The sequence below is a fragment of the Lynx canadensis genome, chromosome A1 (assembly GCF_007474595.2).
Source record: "Lynx canadensis isolate LIC74 chromosome A1, mLynCan4.pri.v2, whole genome shotgun sequence".
Lineage (NCBI taxonomy): Eukaryota > Metazoa > Chordata > Mammalia > Carnivora > Felidae > Lynx > Lynx canadensis.
The window spans coordinates 68,480,754-68,506,339 of NC_044303.2; the positions used below are offsets into that span (position 1 = coordinate 68,480,754).

General features: G+C 42.8%; 1 protein-coding gene across 1 annotated transcript in view; it reads left to right on the forward strand.

The window, feature by feature from the left end:
• The window catches only part of HS6ST3 (heparan sulfate 6-O-sulfotransferase 3), a 660,648-nt gene extending 635,776 nt beyond the window's left edge, over nucleotides 1-24,872 (forward strand). Inside the window, exon 2 of the mRNA XM_030312895.1 lies at nucleotides 18,180-24,872. Coding sequence (XP_030168755.1) covers nucleotides 18,180-18,888 — 709 coding nt within the window. The 3' untranslated portion in view covers nucleotides 18,889-24,872. The remainder of the gene's footprint in view (nucleotides 1-18,179) is intronic.
• Nucleotides 24,873-25,586: the final 714 nt, after the last annotated feature.

Below are 25,586 nucleotides of genomic sequence, written 5' to 3' on the forward strand. Positions count from 1 at the left end.
ATTCCTTGGCTTATAGATGGTTGTCTTCTCCTTTTGTGTTTTCACACTGTCTTCCCTTTTCACAGTGTCTCTGTGTCCAAATGTCTCCCCTTTCCAAGGACACCAGGCATATTGGATTAGCCATATTGGAGACACTAATGACCTCAATTTGATTCTCTACAAAGACCTGATTTCCAAATAAGGTAACTTTCACAAGTACTGGAGGTAGGGATTTCAACATCTTTTGGGACAACCCAATTCAACTCACAACACCTCTAAATGGGAGATCAGTGATGGGTTTTGAGTTGATTAGTGAAGAGGAGCAGTTGGGCTGGTGAATTTTAAATTGAGAAAGACCAATTCTACAAAACCTAGCCCCAGCCCCAACCCCAGCCCATCACGTCAGATCATTTAGTCATTTAGTTTCTTTAGAAAGCAGGTTTTAACATGATCAGGTATATTGCAATGGATATTCTATGAGAGGAGAAAGTTGGTGGAGAAAGATTTCCTTTATTTTCTCTAAAACACCAACCTTTGCTCTCTTGGTCAGTTGGGGCTATTATAATGAGATACCACAGACTGCATGACTTAAACAACAGGAATTTATTTCTTATAGTTCTGGAGGCTGGGGGGTTCAAGACCAGGGTGCAAATTGGTGTCTGGTAAGGACCTTTTTCCTGGTTTATAGACAGCTGTCTTCTGGTTGTATCCTCACATGGTAGAAAGGGCAAGCTCTAGTCTCTTTTTATTCTCATGAGGGCACTAATTCCATCGTGGGGCTCTAAAGCTAGTCACCTCCCGAAGGCCCTGCATTCTAATACCATCTCATTGAGGGTTATAGTTTCAACATATGAATTGGGGCGGGCACAAACATGCAGTCTATAATGTTCGCCTCCTGCTTAGAGGTGGGGAATTCTATCTCTTTATGACCTTGAGTGATTTTAAGTACACAGATCAAAATGTCCTTAAAAAAATATACTTACACTTGACTATATGTGCTTTGTCTAAAAACGGAATGCCTTGGGATCAGTTAAAGATCTGTTTCTACCTCCTTACTGCTTGACCTCCTCCTTCACAAGTTCTGCCTCAGTCCTAGCTGCCTTCTGGAGGGGTAGGGCTCTGAGTCAAGACCAAGTTGAAGGCCCTCATGTGTACACCTAAGCCTTAGACTAAACTTCAATCCCAGGTCATGACCAGAATTTTAACAAGGGATATCCCTTGAGAAGGTCAACATTCTGAGGTTGCATGAATGAAAGTATGGGTTAGATGTGGGACAGCATAAAAGTAATGTGCAAAGTGGTGAAGAAGAAGGATTTGAATGGAAGTCTGGATTAGAGCTGGAAGAAAAACATGATCTCTTAGGACGTACCTTTTGAAATTGCAAAAAGAAATGATTTAGGCAAATTAAGAGAGACTGTTGCTACTTAAACTGGGAATTAAAATTGGGGAATCACAGAAATGCAAATCCAAACAATGAGATATCACTTCACACCTGTCAGAATGGCTAAAATCAAAAAGACAAGAAATTGGGGCTCCTGGGTGGCTCAGTAAGTTGAGCATCTGACTTCAGCTTAGGTCATGATCTCATGGTATGTGGGTTCGAGCCCTGTATCAGGCTCTCTGTGCTGACAGCTCAGAGCCTGGAGCCTGCTTCTGAGTCTGTGTCTCCCGCTCTCTCTGCCCCTCCGCTGCTCACTCCCTGTCTCTCTCTGTCTCTCAAAAGTAAAATTATTTTTTAATTTTTAAAAAAGACAAGAAATTATAAGTGTTAGTGAGAAAAAGGAACCCTAATGCACTGTTGATAGGAATGTAAATTGGTACAACTACTGTGGAAAACAGTGTGGAGTTTCCTCAAAAAATGAAAAATAGTACTACTTTGTGATCCATCAATTCCACTACTGGAAAGAAAATGAAAACACTGATTCGAAAAGATATATGCACTCCTATCTTTATTATGGCATTATTTACAATAGCCAAGGTCCAAGTGTCCAAGTGTCCATTGTTATATGAATGGATAAAGGTGTGAGATATATATATATATATATATATATATATATATATACCATTGAGCTTGTGAGATATGTATATCATATGAAATATTATTCAGCCATAACAAAGCTTGAGATCTTGCCATTTGTTACAACATGGATGAAACTAGAGGGTATAATGCTAACTGAAATAAGTCACAGAAAGACAAATACTGTATGATTTCACTTACGTGTAAAATATATATTTTTAAAAAGAACAGACCAAAAAAAAAAAGAAAACAACAACAACAACAAACTCATAAATACAGAGAACAAACTAGTGGGGATGGATGATGTAGGGGAAAATGAAGAAGTACAAGTACAAGTCTCTAGCTATAAAATAAATATGTCATGGGAGTGAAAAGCATATAGAATATAATCAATAATATTGTGATAACTTTGTATGGTGACAAACAGTAACTACACTTATGTTGAGCATTTCATGATATATATATATAAATATTGAATCACTATGTTGTACACCTGAAACTAATATAATACAGTTCATCCTTGAACAACATGGGTTTGAAGTGCATGGGTCCACTTGTAGGTAGATTTTTAAAAATAAATGTATTGGGGGGGGAGGGTCCTTGGGCGGCTCAGTTGGTTAAACATCTGACTCTTGTTTTCAGCTCAGGTCATGATCTCGTGACTTGTGAGTTAGAGCCCCCTGTTGGGCTCTGGCTGGCAGCATGAAACCTGCATGAGATTCTCTGTCTCCCTTTCTCTCTACCCTTCCCTCACTTGCTAGCTCTCTCTCTCTCTGAAAAATAAATAAACGTTTAAAAAATCTTTAAGAAATAAATTTAAAAAGCAAAAATAAATGTACGAACAGTACTCTAAATGTATTTTCCCTTCCTTATTATTTTCTTAATAACATTTTCTTTTCTCCAGCTGACTTTATGATAAGAATACGGTATATCATGCATATGACATACGGAATATGTGTTAATCACCTGTTTGTGCTATCAGGCCAACAGCAAACTATTATTAAAGTTTTGGGGAGTCAAAACTTATACATGTATTTTCAACTGTGCCGGGGTGGGCACCCCTCACCCCTGCACTATTCAAGAGTCAACTGTATTATGTGTCAATTATACTTCAATTTAAAAAATACTTGGGGAAGCACTAACTCTAAAAAGTGCTAGCTAAAAATTTACACATTTTACATCAAGGTTTAGTTCAATATGCATTTGGGGCATATGCCAAGCAGTGTCGGATTTCATGAGAGAGAACTTTGTTTTTCCATAACACATCTCTTGTGTGCCTGAGTTAAAGGCAGAACACTGGTCTTCTTACACCAGGATTTACTCTATGATAATTCTCTCTCTTTTTTTATTTTTTTATGTTTGAGAGAGAGAGAGAGAGAGAGAGAGAGAGAGAGAAAGCATGAGTGGGGGAAGAGCAGAGAGAGAGAGAGAGGGAGAGAGAATTCCAAGCAGGCTGCACACTGTCAGCACAGAGCCTGATGCGGGGCTCGAACCTACAAGCTGTAAGATCATGACCTGAGTCAGCTGCTCAACTGACTGAACCACCCAGGTGCCTCTCTATGGTGATTCTTAATTTCAGAAGTAGATGAATGTGTGGAAATTCTGATCCAGAGGGACAATTGAGCTGTCCTAGCTGGTGTCCCCTTCCTCCCTCATTGCCAGTTCTAGGAGAGAAGCTGCCCAGAAGGAGAAGGTCCACATCCCCCAGATGCCATGAAAATACTCCTGCCCTATCGCAGTGGAATTGTTACCAATCCTTACCCTTCACTGGGACTGTTACCATTAGAGGAAAGGCCGTTATCAGATGCCATTTTATATCAAAGCTCAGAGGGGCTTTCTGAATTTGTACAAAGATGATTTTGATATTTTAATGAATCTGACAGAATGTTTTGGGGGCACGTCTGTTCTGTTCCCTTATTTTGCCTGAGGTAGGGGTGATATGTGGTATTCTTTTCTGGGAAAGCTTCGGAGAAAGCTGAGTTTCCAATCTGTCCTTAGTTGCAGAAACCTCCTTTTCTGCCCCTGTACCTCAGCAGACCCTGCCTCCATCTTCTGGCTTAATGGAGAATGAAAATACCCTCTTTCCTTGCAAGGTTTTTTTTTTTTTTTTATGTAGGCTGCAAACACCAAGACACCATAAAACTCTCAGCATGAGCTGAAAACCTTCAGAACTAATGGCTCTAGCAACTTCCCCCTGCCCCAGGAAAGGGTCACCGCATTTTAACTTTTGTGTATCAGCCTCCTTGGCTGTTTTGGGGGTGCGCGATGTGGTGGAAGGAAGCAGACAGCCTTTAAAAATGCATCAGAGGTCAATGTATTCCATTATATACATGGTGCTTCAAATTCAGTTTTAACCTTTGATGAAATGTGCAGTGTTGGGATTTTTTATGCTAGAGCAGACACAGGAAATCACAGGTGCAACTCATTCTGGTTTTGACTTACAATCGCTACAGGCCCCTAGAATTTTTATAGGAAATTCTCTCTTTAACTTGAGCATAAAGTGTCAGAAGTCTGTAGCTTGTCTCTGTAGTGTACATTAATAGGTAATATTGATTTGTGGAAATTAATTACTAGAAAAACAGTTCTCAGCACTTACCTAGTGTTTGGAAAGATTTGAGAGCCCCCTTGTGGCTCTAGCAAAGCTGAACTGAACACTGACGATCCACTTTCAGCTGGGTTTTTTGGTTGATGTTTTTGGTTGATTTTTTTTTCTTTCTCTCTTTTCAGTTACACTTGTTTGCTTGCATTATGGCTTTGAATTGTTTTTCATTTTAGATTAACATCAGCATATTTCACATCATTTCAGTGGAGGACTCGGAGATGGGAGCCGTGTCCATTTTTAAGAGACAGACACCTCCTTTTTTTCTGATTATTAAATTCAGATTCTTATCACCAAGAGAAATAATAAATGCAGAGGGGGTATGTTTAGGGAAGTTTGCAAGCAAGGGCATTACAGGTGTATAATTCTGCTTCTTGAGGCTTGCTGCTTCTTATTTTTAATCCAGGTGTTGACTACACAAAGGTAAAGCTAACTTTAGCAGCCCCAAGCTACATTTATTTTGACCATTTTAAAGATTATTTTCTCTGATTTCCATATAGCAGAGCAAAGTGGGGAAATGAGTGTCCTCATTTGAGTGTTTTTAAATTTCTAAGAAATGCATGTTGAAAGCTATTACCTCTCTGATGCTTCAATCATGCCTGAAGAAAAATATTTGCAACTTAAGGTCACTGTGCTGCACACTTGAATTGATAAAGGGAGCACCCAAGGCAAAATTTAGACAGAACGAATTGATTTTTTCCTGGGAGATTTAAATTCTCGTGCATATATTTTTTTTTTCTAAATTCCTGTCATTGCTTTATTAATTAGGCAGAATTACAGCCGTGCTTCAGAGCCCACCGCAGCTGGAGGGTCCCACTGAATGTCCACGTGGTAAGCCGGGCTTCTGGAAGGAACTCAAGCTGTTATTGGGAATAAGTGGATTTGGGAGAGAACCTCATTAGGGCTCCGTGTTACTTCCAGCATAATTTGGTTTCTCCTAGATTAGTTTGTAGAGTGACATTGGCATCTAGTCACAGATGAGTCACTGGCCCTGCCTATTGTTCCAAGCACAGAGGAAAATGTCACGCATGTACACTTAAAAAAGAGAGAAGAAAAAATCAAAGTGGAAACCCCTGATGTTTGGGCCCAGATAGAACATATGAGAATTAAAGATGGTGTCTGGTCTGTTTCCCCATTTGCACTCAGGGGTAATTAGCACAGGCATCAGTTACATTGCCGGTAGGGACTGTGAGAGGTCCGGCTGGCCAGGAGGAGAGGCTGGGCAGCTATCACTTTGTTCTTTCAGATTGGTGGCACGTTTCCAGCTGTAACCCCATCTTCCTTGGTCTTTGTTAATAGGGAACTTCTGCAACGTTCAAGATCCTATAAGAATACGCAGAAAAGGCTTATAGGGATGTAAGGGACCAAATCAAAGGGACTCAGAATCCATCTTGAATAAGATCCTACTGGCCAAAAATTAGACAATTTGAACATCAAGAAGTATAATGTCTGCAATGTCTTGAAACACACTAAATATGTTTAAACTCACGACCTATTAGTGATAGAAAAACAAATAACAAACAACATCCAAAAAAAAAAAGAAAAGCCCCTCTGGAGGATTCTAGGAAAGTAATCCATTATTTTGAAACCAATAAATAACATGATTCACACATTCATCTACCTTTCCTAACTATATCAACTATACCTTGGGGGATCAAATAGTTGATAAAGGGCAGTTTCTCCTTATAGAAGCATTGTGGCTAACAAATGAAGCAGAAATGATAGAATTAGAATCTCACCATTTCGCAACCCTTTAATAAATGATCACCAGTGGCCACTGGCATCACAGAAAGAGAGACCGCTAGACATTGTGTGCCTCCTGACTGAGGTCCACAACACTGCTTACTTAGAAATAAGAGTTTATTATTTCAGATTGATTTTTTTCTACAACTTCAAATATTACCTAAAGGCATATCTGTATCCTGGCATTTTTGCCTATTTCTTCTGGGTCTCCCTTTTTGGTGGGTTTCAAAGAGAAAATGAGCTAATATACACATCAGTGAAACCTCCAAAACTGTAGAATGATGTGCAAATCCCATGTTTTCTTTCTAACTCAACTACATAGGAGCAAAACACAACAGTGTAGGATCATCAAAGATGGCTGCGTGGTCAGCTCCTTGAGGTCAGGCCGTGTCCTGTGTGCCATTATATCGCAAGTACTTAGCACAGTGTTTGGCATGAAAGACGTAATCAAAAAATATATTTAAATAAATAAATGAGTATAGTGGCTGAAGACGGATCAGAAGAGAAGTCCCACAGCCACTGCGCCTGAGTTGTTTGACCTCAGGAACATCCTTTCCTATGTTTGAACGCCAGGGTCCTCACCTGGAAAATTCTGCTATGATACAATCCTTTACTGAGGATAAAGTGCAATAATGGATAAGGAAAGTGTTTTGAGAACTGTAAGCATGTTATACAAATAGAAAAGCATTCTCTCTTTCTTTATTATTAACGCAGCTTGTTTAAGATTTAAAACTTGACGGTACTTGGCTAGTTCCTGAGGTTCTGATAATCATGCAAGAAGGAAAACTGTCAAAGGGGAGGGTGTGCACTTACGTTAAGGAACTGCCATGCATCAGCTGCCGCCGGGCCCTTCACGCTCATTACTTTAATCTTGCAACTCTATGAAATAAGCATGTATATACCCTGGCTATTTAGATGAGGAAACCAAGGCCCGCAGAGGTCATATAAGCTAACCGGTGCACATCAAGGGGGAGGAAGATCCAAAATTGAAGTCCAGATCTTTCTGACTTCAAACCCATTCTCTTTCCACTGCACCTTCAGTGAAGTTTCCAACATGCTCGAAATTATGCGCCCATGCAATGTCCAAATGAGGAGAGCTTGACGTGTATTTTCTTGAATCTTCTCTTCCGAAACAAAAGCCAACTTCAGGATCCGACAACCTCCTGTGAACACATTTCTGAGATTTTGTAGCATTGTGTTCAAAAAAGACTTATGTTAAAGCCAGGAAGAGAATTATGGCATTGCATGAGCTCTGCCTTATCGGAATTCTCTTGTGTCGCTATTTCCAACCATCCATTATTGTCCTGAGATTACCACAGTCTTTTGGCTTCTAGATTCCTCAGGAGTGTTAAAAAACTCATGCAGCTGCAGTCTTTCCCACTAGTCTCTATAGCTCAAGTGCAAATTTGTTATGCAGTTTTGTGTGCATGCCGAGGTCGGGATAAGTGTTTCTGAACTTCTAAGCTGTGACCGTCTAGAGGACCCTCTGAGCCCATATGCTCCAGAGTTGAGATAAACCCTCTGCCCCCCGACCCTACAGTGTGCTGCCTCACCCTCATTCCTGCTGCCCACCCCACAGGTAAACACAAACCCCTTACCCCAAAAAGCTCATTTTGCTTCTAGAGCTTTGAGTTAAACAAAGCCTGGCCCACTGCAGCATTAATTCATAAACTGCATCTTTAAAACAGCCTGACTCCTAGAAGAGGATAGGAGACCACCAGAACTCTCTTTGGGAGAGCTTGGTGAAATTACGGACATCATCTAAAAGCCTATGTAACTCTTATTTTGATGACTAAGTTGGTTAATGCAAATACAGAACCTATAACTGTACTTGGACATAGACAGCGCTCAATAAATGTTAGCCGTTATTATTACTGCTATTAATATCAATATTTGTTTCACATGGAACTTTGCATATTTTAAGTTAGCTTGGTCCTTAATCTTTGCGCAAGGGATGACCTCCAAGTCACTCTTTCTTTGAGAACTGCCAAGGGATGGAATCAAGCAGAGATCTCTCAGGTATTTTGTTAAATATCCTAAAATGATTGCCAAGTCATGATAGCAGAATCTAGGAAAATCCTAACTCAGAAGAATCTTTTATGGACGAGCACAGCAAAATCTGGACAGAGACGATTTTTTTCTTAAGTTCTTAAGATATTTTAGGAAAATGTGTACCGAAGCCGTCAGATATAAGCCTAAATATTGAAACACGTGCCTTGCTCTTAAATATCCCGATTTACTTCTTTTCCTCTCCAAATTGGCTAGAGCAAAACAATTGCAATGGAAACACCTCGTTGCTTCTACCCTGGGTAATTCTCACGTTTGCTAAAAGCAGCGTCTGGGAAATTAGCTAAGAAGAGAGCACAGCAGAACACGCACGGCCTGATAACACAATCGGAGTGTTCTATCTGGTGTTCCGCTTTGCCCGGCTGGGATTAGAGCTGCAAGTGAGACGGAATTGGGCCTTATCTCACTCTGGGGCGGCTCCAGGCTTCAGGTGGATGCCCACACGCATAAACCACAGCTCTGCAGAGCGGAGCGCCCTGAGACGTCCTCCTGCCCAAATCCCAGCAAGGCAGCGCAAAGCAGGCGCCTCTGAACCAAATAAGCACGGAAGCGCCTGAATAATGCATGAGAGCAGGACCCTCCCTGGCACATTTGGAACTGTACTGGAAGGAACTGTACTCAGCAAGATAGCAAAAAACAAGCCCCTGGAACATGCATGCCCTGAAATTTATTCTTGCGGCAGCCACTTGGGGGAAAGTGAAAGCAAATTAGACAACCGCCCAAAAATCATGGCATTTTAGTGAGTCTGAGGCTCCTAGCGTTCGTGTCAATATAAAGCAGCAACGGGACAGGACTTAAAATTTTATCTTATCGATAAATACTACCTCTTCCTCTGGGGAGGTTGGAAGGTGGGCTGATCGTCGCTGAGAAATGACCAGTGTGGTCCGGAAGCCTCTTATTTCACGCTTTTGTGTGGTTGTTTTAGTACTGTGTTGTGGCTTCTCATAATTAAAGTTAGTTGACAACTAAAAGCTGCAGAAATGCTGCCTCTCAAGGGGCTGTTTCTTGGGAGGACCGGCCCCAATATAATCGGGTGAGGGACCTCCGTCTTTCTGATCCAGATGTCAGCTTTAATATAGCTGCAAGACTGATGAGTGGGATTTGATTCCACAAATGTCTAGTCTCTAATTTGATATTCCAGCTGCTCATCCAGTGCAAAACAAACAAATCTTTTTGGAAGAATGTTTCCACACCACCCTGTCGCAAACCCCACCCCGGCGGTCCTTGAACATCCGTCTTTGGTAAATGTGATCCCAGCGGGACCTCTTCCTGGTCCAACCAGAAGGGAGCAGAGCCAAGAGCCTGTTTTATAGGCCTCCCTTGGCTTCTGGGCGGCCTTGTCCCCCAGAACCTCCTGATGTCAGGCCTCGTGGAAGGGCCCTGTCCTCTCCAATGCTAGTGATGGTCAGCTATATTTTGGCATTTTGAGAGCAAAATGGGGGCAATTCTCTTGACTCAAAATTCTACCCCTGGCAATTTATTCCTGCGTCAATATTTATGGCTTGGGATATTCACCAGATTATCGTTTGTAGTATCCTCCTCCAAATAGAATCAGCCTAATTGTCCAAAACCGGGAGATGAGTCACATAAATTATGGTACATCTATAATTGGAATATCACACTCTTATAGAAAAATATTAAATAAAATAGAAAAAGTGTTCACTCTGTAGTTTTGACTTAAAGTTCAGGTTAAGGGAGCCTGGGTGGCTTAGTCGATGGGGCGTCTGACTTCATCTCAGATCATAATCTCTCAGTTCGTGGGTTAGAGCCTGACATCGGGCTCCGTGCTGACAGCTCAGAGCCTGGAGCCTGCTTGGGATTCTGTGTCTCCCCTTCTCTCTCTGCCCCTCCGCTACTCGCACAGTCTCACTCTGTCTCTCAAAAATAAATAAATGTAAAAAAAAACCCTTTTTCTTAAAATTACAGGTTAAAAATATCATGCTCATTTATGATCCTTAATCTATAAAGAAAAATATATATTTATCTGTGGTTATATATGAGTGAAATGCTTATACATGATTTTAATTTTTTTTCTTTTTTGCTATTCTGCATTGCTCACATTTTCCATAGTGGCATGAAAATCAATGTATTGCATTTATTTTTTTTTAATTTTTTCATTCATTTTTGAGAGAGAACGAGAACACAGCAGGGGGGTGGACAGAGAGAGAGGGAGACACAGAATCTGAAGCAGGCTCCAGGGTCCGAGCTGTCAGCACAGAGCCCGACATGGAGCTCGAAACCACAAACTGTGAGATCATGACCTGAGCTGAAGTCAGACACTTAACAAACTGAGCCATTCAGGTGCCCCGATGTATTGCATTTCCAACTGGGGGAAGGTGGGGAATCACTGATTTAAAAACAAAAAGGGTCAAACCAGCTACATCTAAAAGTATTCTCCTTCTAAACTTATCAGGTACACTGGCAGGAAAAGTGATGAGAAGTGTCTCTCCCCATGAGAGGAGGAGAGGAGGGCTGTGGGCATTCCTCTCCCCTCTATCTTACCAACTGAAAAGAGTCAAGATCTCTGGGTAGTACATAAAATAAAAAGGCCTTAGCCAAAAGGGTCTGGCAGCTTTGTAAGTCGCCGCGAGGGAGGAGCAGCGGCAGCTGGGTGGGGGACGTGTGGCTTCTGTGTGAAGTAAGATAACCACACATGCATGTCTCCATTTTCTCATCACAATACTGGACATCCTTGGAACCAATCACTCTGACACACACCATTGTCAGCCTCTGAAAGTTCTTTATTACCATACTTAACAATCATAGTTCCCAATTTCCCATTTGCTTAGAACATTATTCTTAAATTCCTTAATTTGTTTTCAAGGCTCGAATAAAAGGCCTTTTCATCACTGTGTCAAAGGGCAGTCTGATTGCCAAGCTCTAACTGCCACCATTCCGCCTATCAGATACAGTATAATGCAGATAACACTCTACTGAGATAATGAAGAATGGGTAGCCCATAATGAGTGTGCAGCTCTAAAGAGAGTCAAGAAATTAATTCCGTTCTGAGCGTTTGGAAAATGACTCCAGTACGCAGTACAGTGGGGCAGAAGGGGAGCTAAGTGTCACTATTTGAAAATGCTCACATCACCTTATGTTTAAGGTGTATACTGTTAGATGTCTGTACCACTCCTTTGGGAGGACCAAAGATCTCCGTCAGATGACCCCCAAGTCCACCTTCCAACTGTTCACAAGGTTCTTTGTGAGATGCTGAGCTTTGGCAAAACTTGATTAGGTAGGGAAAACTCACTGAAAAGTGTACGGTGAGAGGAAGGTGGAGATATTGATTATTTTCCATACATTTCACAAGATCTAGGCTAAGAGAAACCGTTAGCCTGGGTAACCTTTTGTTGGTCCAGGCACCAAGTTCAGTTTCCCGGGGGTATCACTATCAGAATCCCTGAGACAGTAGCTAATAAAATATTTTTTCATTCCACAAACATTGAACAACTGAACATCCATGTTGTGTAAAGTCGTGAACCATATGCTCCGGGTGAAACAAGAAGAGTGAGGCATGACATCTGTTCAAGGGATAGGACAGTCACTGGTCACTGGAATGAAGATAAAGTATGAATGGCACAGGTTACAGGGGAGTAGAAGCTCCTTCCTCAGAGGACATCACAGGGTGTTGGCTGGAGGAGTTTCTACTTGAGCTGTTTTTTCTGAATGCACAGAGCTGTGGACCATGGAGCTACTAATTTTGTTGCTTGATTTTACAAGGGTTAATCTAGTGGTGGAAGGAATACATTTATTAAATCTCTCCTGTGAACATAGCATTTTGTAGATTCTTCTGGATGTGTTTTCAATGGCTAGGCAAGTGATAGCCTCATAAAACTATTTTTTAATCACCACATGCAGGGTGATTCTAGAGACGTCTACTCTCATTCCACCATTTTGATGGGCATACTGGCTCTGCCTTCTTTCATTTAGGAATTGAAAAGGAAGGATGAGGTAAAAGGGAAGAAGAATATACAGAGGGAAAGGTAGTTTGGAGGAAGCTGGCAATGTGGAAGTAGGGAAGGAAGGATGACAGATGGGTGCATGATAGGAATCTGTCCCTGATTCTTCCTCATCCACACCGATGGTTCTGGGCTCTTCCCCGCTGGCCCTTCACCACAGCTACCAAATGTCTCTCCTGGCTCTGCCTACTTCTGTCTACACTGAACGCTGTTGCTAAATGAGTCTTCTTAAATCAACACCTTTCTCATTTGGGGAATAGACAGTTGTATTCAGAGCCCATGACTCCTTGGACTCAGCATCCTATTGTAGCTCCCACCCATTCATATATTAAACAAACATTTTGTGAAAGGCACAACATGAACCTCCTGGTCTAACCTAGACCACTCTTCTCTCCGTACATTCGTAACTATTCTCTTAAATATTGCCTGTTCACTCCTTACCTCCGTAACTTGCTACACAATGGCTTTTTCTAATCGACCACCCTTACACACACAATACTTGAGGGCATTTTATTCTTTTTTTATGTTCTCCACATTTGTTAGAGCAGATCCTTACACATAACAAACCCTCGATAAGCGTGTGTTAATTAAATGGCTTGCTAATTAAAGAAATGAGCAATTATACAATAAACTGCTTGGTGAAATACAGATTTTTGAAGCAATAGGGAAGAAAACTAGTAAGCTTAACATTTTTAAAAAGGCACCTCATCGCTACTAATTACCTGTTGCTTGAACACTCTACTTTTTACCCAAAGTCTGTGTTGACTGTCTCTCTCTGCACGTGGACCATCACAATCAAATGATGGATACACTCATAGATTATGTATCTTTTTACACTTTTCACACATTTTAAACAGTCAAAACAATATTGGATTCGTTTTAGGAAAGAAGATAGTGCCATATTTATCAAAGGCGATATTAACCTTAGTTATTAAAATACATTTAATCTCATACGATCATCATTTCTTTTATGTGGCATCGTGTATTGAACATCTGCTGTGAGCAGGACTTTGTGTGAGGTGTTGTGGGACATGAGGCCTGAGTCCAGTTATCAAAAAGGAGATTCAAGGGTAGAGGTGACCACGATGTTCACGTGCAGGTTAAAAGTGCAGTGAGTAATGCAGGAAACCCCAGAGTCTGGAAACATCAGGCAAGGTGGAGTTAGGCCACAAAAGGCCAGGCAGCAGCTTGCAAGTGAGCGAAAGACAAGTCAAAGACTGAAGGAGGGCAGTCATGCCTCTGTGCTGCATGTAGAATTGTTTGATGTGATTCCCTCAGAGCAGAGCAGGACGTTCAGGTGGTTCTAAAGCAGCCGTGGAAAAGTGTGTTTTCTGTGGCCCTGAACTTGAGTAAGCCACGATGGCCCAGATGATCATCAGTTAAAATCATCCTTGAACTAACCAAGGTGACTTGTTCCCTAATCTTCCCGAGCACACCCCATATTTGCCATCATTACCTTGGGGGCCCAAGAATGACAATTCGAAAGGGCTGCAATTGCTTTATAGACATTCTTAAATGAATTCGCCCAAACTCTCGATGAAGTTGGTGGCAAATGGACGACCTGCTGACAGAATGCTGTCACCGACAAATAAAGTTATCTGTCTTGGAGATTGCTCTGGTCCCAGGAGACTGGTAGAACATTCCCTTACTGTGGTAGTTAGCGATTTTTTCACTGCAACAAAATCACTGGGTGCTGGAGATCCCCTTGAGGGTGATGTGTTGGTAATCTCTGAGTCCCTGATGTCTCCTACCCACCCTACCCCACCCCCCCACGTGCTTACCAAACACAAGGGGCTCAATTAACATTGGCAGAATTAACAAACGAATGAATGGTAGATGAGGGAGGAAAATAGTAGTTTACTTATTTGTGTTTCCCAAATCTGAGGGGAGTTGAAGTCAACTGCAAGGACGGTGTCTGAACAGATGACGCTGTACCTAGGCTAGGAGATTGCATTAGGAAAGACGGAGAGAGTGGATGAAGACCTCCACACTGTGGCCATAACAGGCCTTGCTAGGGAGCTGGGGCTAGTCTTTCTCTGTTCTTTGCTTTACCTTCCATTGTGCTGTTGAACAAGAAAGGCATACAAAAGAAACTTGCAAATTTAAGTAGTGTGGCACCCTCTAAGACTTCTCCCTAGAAACTGAATCAGGAGTCTGGAGAACAGAAGAAAATGAGTACGTGTTGTTCTTTGGAGTGAGCAGAAGATTCATAAAACCCAAGCAAAGCTTGTACGTTGCACATGTGGGCGTGTGGCCTGGACATAAACATCATTTCAACAGTGATCTTTGCAGTTTTCTGTCTGCAAGGAGAGAAGCAAATGAAAATGGAAAAGTAGAGATGAGAAAAAATTATTTAATTGATCATGTTTAAGTGTTTTGTCTTTCACCAGTAGTTGAGTGCTCTTCAACCCTTTGTTTCATTTTTACTGTTTTTCTAAATTTCTATTTTGAATCCTTGGCAGGATTTAAACAAGGAAACACAACATACATGAGAATATGTCTGACTAAAGCAATACTTAAATGCGAAGGGCCATTCCTTTACGGAACCATGAGATTGGGACAACTTTGTACTCCATCAATGTAAATGTCCCACTAGTACATTTTTGTGTCTTGATGTCGGAGTTTTGCGTACAAATTGATCTCTTACCTATTTAGCTGGCAGAACCTGAAGACATGTGGGACTTATTTTACTCATGTAAACATCATCCTACAGCTTGGGTGGTCATTGTTAACTGCGGTGTTAAATTGTATAAAGTTAAATTTGAAACCAATACCATTTTAAGCCAAGCCAGGTTCAGTCAGCTTTGAGACCCTGTAAATTTCCAATGGAATGAGGGCCCCAGCAATTCTATGGCCAATTTTCCCGAGTCAGACAAAAGCCACTAAAATTCCAGGAGCAGATTCCAGTTAAACCTTTACTTCACAAACCGTTGTAATTCCTGGCCATAAAACCCTCCGGCTCCTATGATTTAAAAAATCTAGATTGTTTCTAACCCTGAGACAGGTGAATGAGGTGGAGACTTATCAACTGATTGTCACCATGCGTTTTCCTTAAATCCTTTTTTTGTGTGTGTTTTCTCTTCTGCCCAATTAACAGGAAAATCTTAAATTTTCCATTTGTGGTCTTTGTCCCAATTTAAAGATCGGTCTGCTTTAGATTGTTCTGTCTTGAAGTGTTTGGCATCCTTAATGAGTTATGTGACTATCATCATTATTGTGTTTCTATATTTATTATGCAATTGTCTTGTGAAATAAACATCAGTCTCTGCTTATAAAATGTAAACATGAACAAGCCCTGAGATGGGACCAAAGCAGAATTAAGTAATGACATGTCATATAGCGTTCAACCATAGTAATACCTACTCTGAACAAAACTTCACCATCAACATTTCGTCGTGGAGCCCAGAAGCTGTATCAAGTTGTTTTCTGCTTTCCCTACTGACCTTTCATGAAATTTTCTCCCACTGATGGAATTGTCATTCTGTCACAGTGAAAGACAATGGAGTAACGTAAAATGGGACCTGGCCACAGCAAGGGCTGGGGCTGGCCTGTCTGTGGTCAGCACATTCCTCTTTCTAATTTAAGGAGATGCTAGCATTCCTTGAGGTAGTGCAGTTTCATTAGCACGTTTCAAACTGTCTGGCTAGACATTCAAAATAACTGAATATAGTAAATGTGTAGTTTCAAATATTATAGTTCATCTATTCCTATTTACTTATTTATTTTAATGTGTATTTATGTTTGAGAGAGAGAAAGGGAGAGACAGAGCATGAGCAGGGGAGGGGCAGAGAGAAAGGGAAACACAGAATCTGAAGCAGGCTCCAGGCTCTGAGCTGTCAGCACAGAGCCCAACATGGGGCTCGAACTCATGAACTGCGAGATCATGACCTGAGCCAAAGCCCAATGCTTAACCGACTGACACTTAACCGACTGAGCGACCCTGGCACCCTATCAACTCCTTTTTAAAAGCAGCATCAAAAGCAGTGCACCCTCAAAGCCCTTATGTTTGTCATTGCTTTTCCTGGGTATTAAGTTTAAAAAAAAAAAAAATCCAGGTTAGCTTGGCCAAGGGAAGACCAGTCTTCCTTTCTGAGCTCTTCAGGACCATTTGTCTGCTCAGGGGCATTCTGACTGTCACTCCTGGTCCCAGTGGTGGGTGGGCAGCTCATTCCATTGGGAGGCAGCTCAAATCATGAGAAGGGTTTTCCTCATTTTATTTTATTTATTTTTTTTTCAACATTTTTACTTATTTTTGGGACAGAGAGAGACAGAGCATGAACGGGGGAGGGGCAGAGAGAGAGGGAGACACAGAATCGGAAACAGGCTCCAGGCTCCGAGCCATCCGCCCAGAGCCTGACGCGGGGCTCGAACTTACGGACCGCGAGATCGTGACCTGGCTGAAGTCGGACGCTTAACCGACTGCGCCACCCAGGCGCCCCGGGTTTTCCTCATTTTAATCAATATTTACTTTCCTGTAATGCTTTGTGTTGTGTCTTTACCTATCTACTTTTCCAACTCTCTTCTTGCCTCTTTACAGTTTTCTTGCCTCTTTAAGCCAGAAGCACCCTGATCTTTACAGAACCATTCTGAAGCTAACCATTTGAAAGACATATTTTTTCTCAATGTTCCATCTGATGCCAGTCGAGAAGACCTGTGCTTATAATAACCACAGTACCTGACAACTAATAGGCATTCAAGGGGCCTGGGTGGTTCAGTCAGTGAAGCGTCTGACTTCGGCTCAGGTCTGATTTCGCAGTTTGTGGGTTCGAGACCCACATCGGGCTCTGTGCTGACAGCTCAGAGCCTAGATCTTGCTTCAGATTCTGTGTCTCCCTCTCTCTTTGCCCCTCCCCTGCTCATGGTTCTTCTCTCTCTCTCTCTCTCTCTCTCTCTGTCTCTCTGTCTCTCAAAAATAAACGTTTTTAAAAATTAAAAAAACAGACATTCAATAAATATTAATTATATTTTTATTTTTAAAATAGCAATACAGTACATAGGAAAGCACAGAAGTGTTAAAATCAATAGGCCTGGACTCCATTGCAGTTCAAGTATTAATTCATTCTAGGATCTTAGGCTGTGTTTTCACCTTTCTCAGTCTCTATGGTCTCAGCTTTGAAGAAGTTATGATAAAGAACCTTTTATGAAATTGTGCTGAGGATTATCTGTGCTAGTATTATAAAGCACCTGTCGCAGCTCTTAGTACACAGTAGGTGTTCAGTGAACATCAGTCTCCACATACAACACATCGTCCCCCAACCCCACCTAACTTGTAATCCAAAACAGCAGTGTAAACAGGCAAGACTAAGGAGGCTTGGCTCCCGGCTTTGCCCTTTTTGGTCCCACAACCTTGGATGAATCACTTTGCCTCCTTGCACGTTTCCCTGTCAAATAGTCCCACATCTGCTACAAAGGTTTGTTGTAAGGATCAAATAAAACATTGGTTGGAGAATAACTTTGAAAACTCTTGGTGTGTTTTCTTAACATAAGGTATTGTTATTTCTGGTAGTAATTTATCAGTGAAGAAATTGCTTAATGAATGAATGACCTATTCCCCACCACATCTCTCCCCAGACTGGAGCAGGGAGGAAATACCCAACAAATGAATGGTATTGAAAACCGGTCCATGCATGTTTATGGAAATATCACATTTGGGAACATTTGCCTGATAGGTGCAAATCCAAGCAACGACGCTCGCATGAACATTTGGCAGAAGAGGCAATTGACTCAGTGCTGATACAAACACAACGGAGGTTCAGAATCCCAGAGCTGTGGTTGTCAACGACTGACTGACCCTCTTCCTTCTAATTTCTTCCAGGAATTTCTATTACATCACCATGTTACGGGATCCAGTGTCGCGTTACCTGAGCGAGTGGAAACACGTCCAGAGAGGGGCCACGTGGAAAACCTCCCTCCACATGTGTGATGGGAGAAGCCCCACCCCTGATGAGCTGCCTACCTGCTACCCCGGGGACGACTGGTCTGGGGTCAGCTTGCGGGAGTTCATGGACTGCACCTACAACCTGGCCAACAACCGCCAGGTGCGCATGCTGGCCGACCTGAGCCTGGTGGGCTGCTACAACTTGACTTTCATGAATGAGAGCGAGAGAAACACCATCCTGTTGCAGAGCGCAAAAAACAACCTGAAGAACATGGCCTTCTTTGGGCTCACGGAATTCCAGAGGAAGACTCAGTTTCTCTTTGAGAGGACATTCAACCTCAAGTTTATCTCCCCCTTCACGCAGTTCAACATCACGCGGGCTTCCAACGTGGACATCAACGAGGGCGCCCGCCAGCGCATTGAGGAGCTCAACTTCCTGGACATGCAGCTTTACGAGTACGCGAAGGATCTCTTCCAGCAGCGCTACCACCACACCAAGCAGCTAGAGCACCAGAGGGACCGGCAAAAGAGGCGGGAGGGGCGCAGGCTGCAGCGGGAGCACAGGGGCCACCGGTGGCCCAAGGAGGACGGGAACACAGACGGGGCAGTCACCGAGGACTACAACAGCCAGGTGGTGAGATGGTGACCCCCTGTGCTCTCCTTCCTCAGGACGGGGGCGGGGGGGATGAGCAGGCGCACCGACCTTCTGTGGCGTTGGTTACATTGGAGAAGGATGGGCCTTTTGGAGGACACCTGGCTGTAGGTGGCTTGATTTGGACACCTGCTTCCTCTTTGTCTTCATCCTTGCCCAGCTGGAGAGGATCTGTCTTCTTCTTTTTTTCCCCTGACGTTTTTCAATCCATGATATTAAGTAGGGTAGGGATGCATCTGACTTAGACGTCCTTAGAAGCTCAAGGAGAGAAGCACCAGAAAGAAACAGTTCTTGAAAACATCCTTTGCAGCAGCATGGGAACCCACAGAGGCACACATGAAAAGCCAAATTATGGCTTGGATGTTCTGCTGAAACTGGTCTGTTTCACACGGCCTCTGTAATGGAAATACTGGTCTGTCTAGAGAGAAGGAGAAAGAAAGAAGTCCCCTTCCACCCTTAAATGAGGTTTTACGCCAACCCTCGCTTTGCTGTTCGCTCTCATCTTGAACCCGGTGCGAATGCGGTTCAAATCATAAGTAGCGGTGTTTTGTTGTTGCAGCTGTTTTTAAACAAGGTCACCCTCCTATTGACGATCACTAGAGACTCACACCCCACAAAGCCCCTGCATCTCAGCTCAGAGCCGTGCTGCATCTCCCGTCTTTTAGGGAATGGCTGGTAGAATCAGGACAGGCATGTCTCAGGACAGGCCCTGAGAAATGAACACTGATAGTGGCATTTAAGAGAAAATGTGCTTATTAACAAGTGTCTAATATCACCCTTTACCGATTTTATTTTCGTTCAAAAATAATTGACTAATAAATTAAGAGCTGGGGAAGCAGGAAGAAAACTCTATGTCTAACATTTCCAAACAGGCTACAGAACTTGTAGTGTTTCCAGGAGTATTTCCGTTTTACCTCTTTGGAGCCGTCATCTTCTTTGATATGGTACTTCCAAGTTTGAAATTCTGCTATAGCACAGAGGCGAAGACGTTTAAAAAGAATGTGGCCCAAAGACTAGGAGCTTAGCTAGCCAGAATGCAAAAGATCTTCAGGGTCACTAAATAAATGATAACTGATTTATGCTAGGAGACACGGAACTCAGTGGGCCAGTTGTCCCAGGAGTTTAGACAGACTACCTCCCAACATCTTGACTATCTCCAGCCTGGTAACCTTCTTCTACCCACATGATCTCCTCCTCTTGTTAGACTATGCCCATAGCTGGCAGCTCGGGCTGGAGTGTGTGAGACAGGACCTGAAAATGTGCTGCATTGCCAATTGCTTCTCGTTTTCAATTTTTCCCAATCACAACTACAGGAATACCAAGTTTGTCGAATAATAAGGGGAAAGGGGGATAGAAAGCCCTTGCCTGGCATTCAGGAGCAGGATCAGAGCGGGTCAAGAGTTTCACAACATTGATCTGATCAGTCCTTTCAAGGAGCTCAAGGCAAAATGAGTGAAACCCCTAAATCAGATTGAAAAGCCTATTTCATTGATATCTAACATGTTTGATGTTTAAGCCAGCTTTACGTAAGCCACATCTCAGCCTCCAGAATAGTCTCTCTGGGGTTGAGAGTCAATCAACCCACAAGCATTCATGGAGTGCCTGCCTGCACAGAGGGGAGCCCAGTGTCTCCATCAAAGAGAGATTTGGAGAAGCGGCTTTGTACTTCTCTCACTACCCTTGGCTTCATCTGCCCCGTGAGGGGAGTATTATTGGGGGCCTCCCTTGTGTCCATCACTGTGGGGGGGCCCTTTTCATACTTTAAATCTATTCACAACAAGGTAGATATTATTAGGCCCAATTACGTAGATGGGAAAAGTGAATCCCACAGACAATAACCGGCTTCCTCATAGGTTGTATGCTAGATGTGACGGACTGCAAAGTGCAAGCTCCTTTTACTCATGTGTTCCATGAGGGATAAAAGCTTCCTGCCAATCACGCAAGAAGCCAGCTATTAAAGCCCAGAAGGATTTGTCTCTAACCCACGTGCGTGGCACAACTGTGCCAGCCCTGAGCCGGCCATGACCCAGAGCCATGCCGCCTGGGGTGAGCCCGGACGTCTCCACATCCCTGGCCCACCAGCAAGCTGCGAGACGGATGACTTTTTAGGCAGTCACACTTTTTGAGACATATATAAGTTAAAGGGACCAAATAAACATTGCTTGTTAGTCGGTAGAAATTAGACTCACAAAATCTTACCCATGATTTGTTCCTGAGGTAGAGAGGGAAGAAGATGGCAGCTACAGTTAATGAGCAGCTCTCTCTCCATCATCACATTTCGATGTTAGGATCTAATGTTCTGCCTAGATGCAAATTATCTGCTTGCCGCTGTGACACGCACACGCGCACACACTCGCACACACACACTCACACAATAACAATCCAGTGTTTTGTCATGTGGAAAATCAAAACAAGTTAGAAAGCATTCGGATTGTTTCTTTTAAACTCACTTTAAATGTTTGGCAGGGAATTCATGCATAGCTGAGACTTGGAGGCAGTCTCTGCTGACTTCACACTGTTCCTTAGGCATCTCGGGATTTATATCAAAAGGCTCTTTGCCGCTGAAGGCGTGATGTATGGAGCTCCACTTGAGACCAGATATCAGGATGTTCAGAGGAGAAACCATCTCTTTGTGTTGGCCCGAGGCCAGTGCTGAGCAAATTAAAAAGACCGACACAGGCTTCCTCCCTCATATCATTTCATTCGAAAGCAGCACGCTTGTCATATCCCTGGGGTCCTATGTTGATAGAAATGAAGAGGTAGGGACACAGTTTGTTCTCCAAAAATTGACTGCACACCTACATGCTGAGTGAAGCTCAGAGAGGGGATGCCAACAGAAGACATCTGGATCTTGGGAGCCATGGGGAGTCAACAGCTTTAAGATCCAAAACCAAATCAATACCAGGTACATTGCTGTTAAAAGCCCAAGAGGAGGGGGAGAAAATTCCCCAGGGGCTTCCACATCCTACTGACTCCTACAACACCCAGGTAGACATTCCTTCCCTTCTCTTGGCAAGGAGAGCCCCAGATTGGGACGGGGTGTCCTCGTGTGCGTGTTCATGTGTGTGTGTTTAAATTATCATCAGGGACTAAGGTATACTATCTCTTCTGTCTCTTTTTAATTTTTTGGCAGCCTACTCTTGCTAACCAGAGAAAGCCTGCCCTGAGAATTATTTGGATGTTCCTTCTAATAACTAATAACACTAGCAATCAGTGTTGGGCAACAGCTAAGGATATCGTGTGTGCTATTAAAGAATTATAAGACCGTGTTTCTTATCACCTAGAGGAGGTAACTTGGTCATCGTCTAATCAAGGGTTTGAAATATGAGGACTTGTTCAAGCCTGAGTAGAGATAGTATTTATACAGGGAAGAAAATCTACCAGAGATAGACCTGGCAAGGAGATGAGCATGGATCATTAAAACAAAAACAAAAACAAACATTAAATCCATAGGATAGGATTCCCACTTGGCCACTTTAACAGAGAAATTCAAAATAATAATGACTTCAAGGAGATCAAAGCCATTGTCCTCTTATTTAAAAGACAAACTGGTCGGATAGCTCTGGTGAGTTACAGAAGCCCAGGCCCCCTCTTTGTTGCTCTTTCATACGAACACGTGCCTTCCACCTCATGATGCAAGGTGCCTGCTGCCGCTCCTGCCATCTTGTTTGTATTTCAGACAACAGAGAGGGCACGGAAGGAAGTTGCAAATATCGCTTCCACTCACATCTCATGGGCTAGAACCTAGCCATTAGCTACAAGTAAACAAAGGATACCAGGAAATGTCTTCCTTATTGGTTGCCATGCACCTTGACCAACAGGGGGGAATCTATTATTAAAGAGGCAATGTGAAACTTAATACTGATAAAACTATCAGTCTCTGCCACCAAAGGGAATTGAAAAATATTCCGAGTGCTATTCAGAGTTCTCTATTCTGTCATATGTTTTGCAAAGGATAAGATTAAAATTCATAACTTTGTATAGCATTTAATGCTTCCCAAACATTTGTACACTCAGTATCCCATTTTATCTCCACTACTTTCTTGTGTGTTAGCTAAAAAGGACCTCTATTCATTATCCCATCTGATAGTTTCACATGGGGATTCAGGGATTCAGAGATGTTAAAAGATTTCTCAATTCTAGTTTATTAACAAGAAAGTTGCTGAGAGCCCCCATCTTGACTTCATAGCCTTTGCTACTACTTTATGCTGTTCAGCATCAGTATCAGGATTGGGAATTGCAAGAATATGAAATCTAAGTCTTTATTGATTTATATCTTTCCTTACCTTCTTATAGAACTACTGACTTACAAGATACCAAGGAAACTGGTAGAGTTGGCTCACAACGCCTGCCTCCAATGAGGAATCATCTTATTAGCAGTGAAATGTCCAAGAGATGGGCAGTGTTTCAGGGGAGATTGAGAAGCACAGACGTTCAAACACCTCATGCTGGCTGTTCACCCCAGCCAATCCAAAGTCCAATTCAAGATGAAGGCTGAGGGAATATGCTCACAACTCCTTAGGGAAGCTCAGTGTTAGAAATATCTAGAATCAGTAACAGCCTGAATAGTTAGGTGTGAGGAATGATCAATAGAACCCTGCTCAAAAAATCTCCCCTCCTCTCTACTTCTTCCCCAGGTCTCTGGAATTTTATCAGAAACTTATTGCTTTGGTTCTTAAAGGTTATATTTGGTGTTAAATGAGTCCCCTTGCACATTTGCCAGAGAGAGGAAATGCTTTAAGCTGTCATAGGCTAACATCTTCACACAGAGTTGATCGTCTTCCTCTCTAAACTTGACCTCTAGCTGAGAAGAAAGTCCTGTATAATGGGATCATGCAGGGGTGGGGGTTTGGAAGAGTAGGAGTAACTATAGAGGAGGAGAGGGCTCCTAAAAGGGAAGCAGTCTTTCAAAGGTGAAAAGAATGGGAATTACATATGTGCCAGGAAATATTGAAAAATAGAAAAACGGCATACGGTTTCTGTCCTCAAGAACAAGAGCAGGCTGAAGACATGTGGACTGTATTTCTTTGGGCCAGTTAAAAGAGATGACAAGGGCACGAGGCTCATGAAACAGGACGAGAGCATCGACAGGACTGAAGGCTGAATGAGTTGGAAGGGTTGGATCAAAGGGAAACCTGGGTTGGACTTAGACAAAGGATACCCCGATCTGTTCACAGCTGCGTCTCCAAGGCTTTCCTTTCCCACAGTTATTGTGCCTCCACTGGTCATCAGAACTCCAACTGAAAGTCTCCTGGCTGGGTATCAGGGCAGCCTGAGTCTGATGATTCCACCCAGTCACATCGCCTCTGGGGAGCATGCAGAGAGAGGTTCCTTCTCCAAGGCACCTTCCTTATCCCCCTCCTCCGTTCTCCAAGGGACAGAATCCTGCTGTCCTCCTACCACATTCACCTGGACGCATCTGAATTAATCCCCTAAAACTTTGAATTAGCCCTTCTGGGCAAGTGGGTGAGTTCTGAGACCTGTGTGTTTTGTAGCCTCGTGGATGGAACGCACATGGACCCATCCACGCCACACGTTGGCAAAACCAATCCACCTTGCAGAAGTGCTGAGATTTCCAGAAGGACTGGCCTTGCTATGAACACCAGCTACATCTGCAAGACCAAAGCCCCTGAACTTCCAGGCAAGGACTCGAGGTGACCTAACAAAACTCCAGATCTGAGAACGCCGAAGCACAGATGTTTCCGAAGCCTGTGTTCTGTTTCCTTTTCTACGGAAAAGGCTGCAACTGTCATCCTTTGACGCATTAAATGGAGCCTCTGCGCGATACGTGCTCTGCTGCACTGTGGGAACTCCTCAAAGGGCCAGATGTCATTGCTGAAAGACCTCAGTTCTTGCCGGGGAAGACGGCGTTCTAAGGAAGCAGAGTTTGCGTGGTTTAGTTATTGTCACAGTTGCCCTCCACCAACCCATCATTTCTTTTGTTTGTAATCACATGGCCATCTTTTCTTTCCTTTTTCTCTTGTTTCTTTTTGTTCCCCAGAGGTACTTTCTGGGTTTTGTTTGCATTATTTTTCATTTAATGTATCAAAGATGAAAAATGTTGGAAAGAAAAATCTAGACTTTTATCTGGTGCCCCATTTTAGATGTAAAGATAGTGATCCAATAGATAGTAAATTATTTCACCTAAGAGATATTTCCTTTTGTTTCTGTGCAATAATATGTATGAACTCGGGTACTAGGAGATTGTATTGTGACATTATCAACCCTTATTGCTATTTAAAACATGATAGTTTGTAGAACTGAGGATCTCCATTGATGTGAAGCACAATTTAATGAATAAGTTACCATATTAAACTGTTGTGATGTCAAGAACAATTGTTTTCCCCTGTGATTTTGTTAGACGTTTTTGCAAAATGAGAAAAGTTGGTCAAACACTTTAAGGGATTTATGGAAATTGAATGCATGGGATCAGCTTTGTCAAACTCTAAAGAATCCATGCTTTGGATACAAATGTGGCTATTGGATGTGAAGCTTTAGAAGCATAAAAGACAAAGAAAATATAGATTGGAACAATTTAAAATCTCTGAGGCCAGGGAGGATTTCACAGGCTCTCAAACACATAAGCTTCTAGAACCGTCGTTTTCGGTGGTCCTCCTGTTCTTTGTCCCCCTCCTCCCCACCCACCCCCGCTACCCCTCCCCCCCCCCCCCCCCCCCCCCCGCACATTGAAA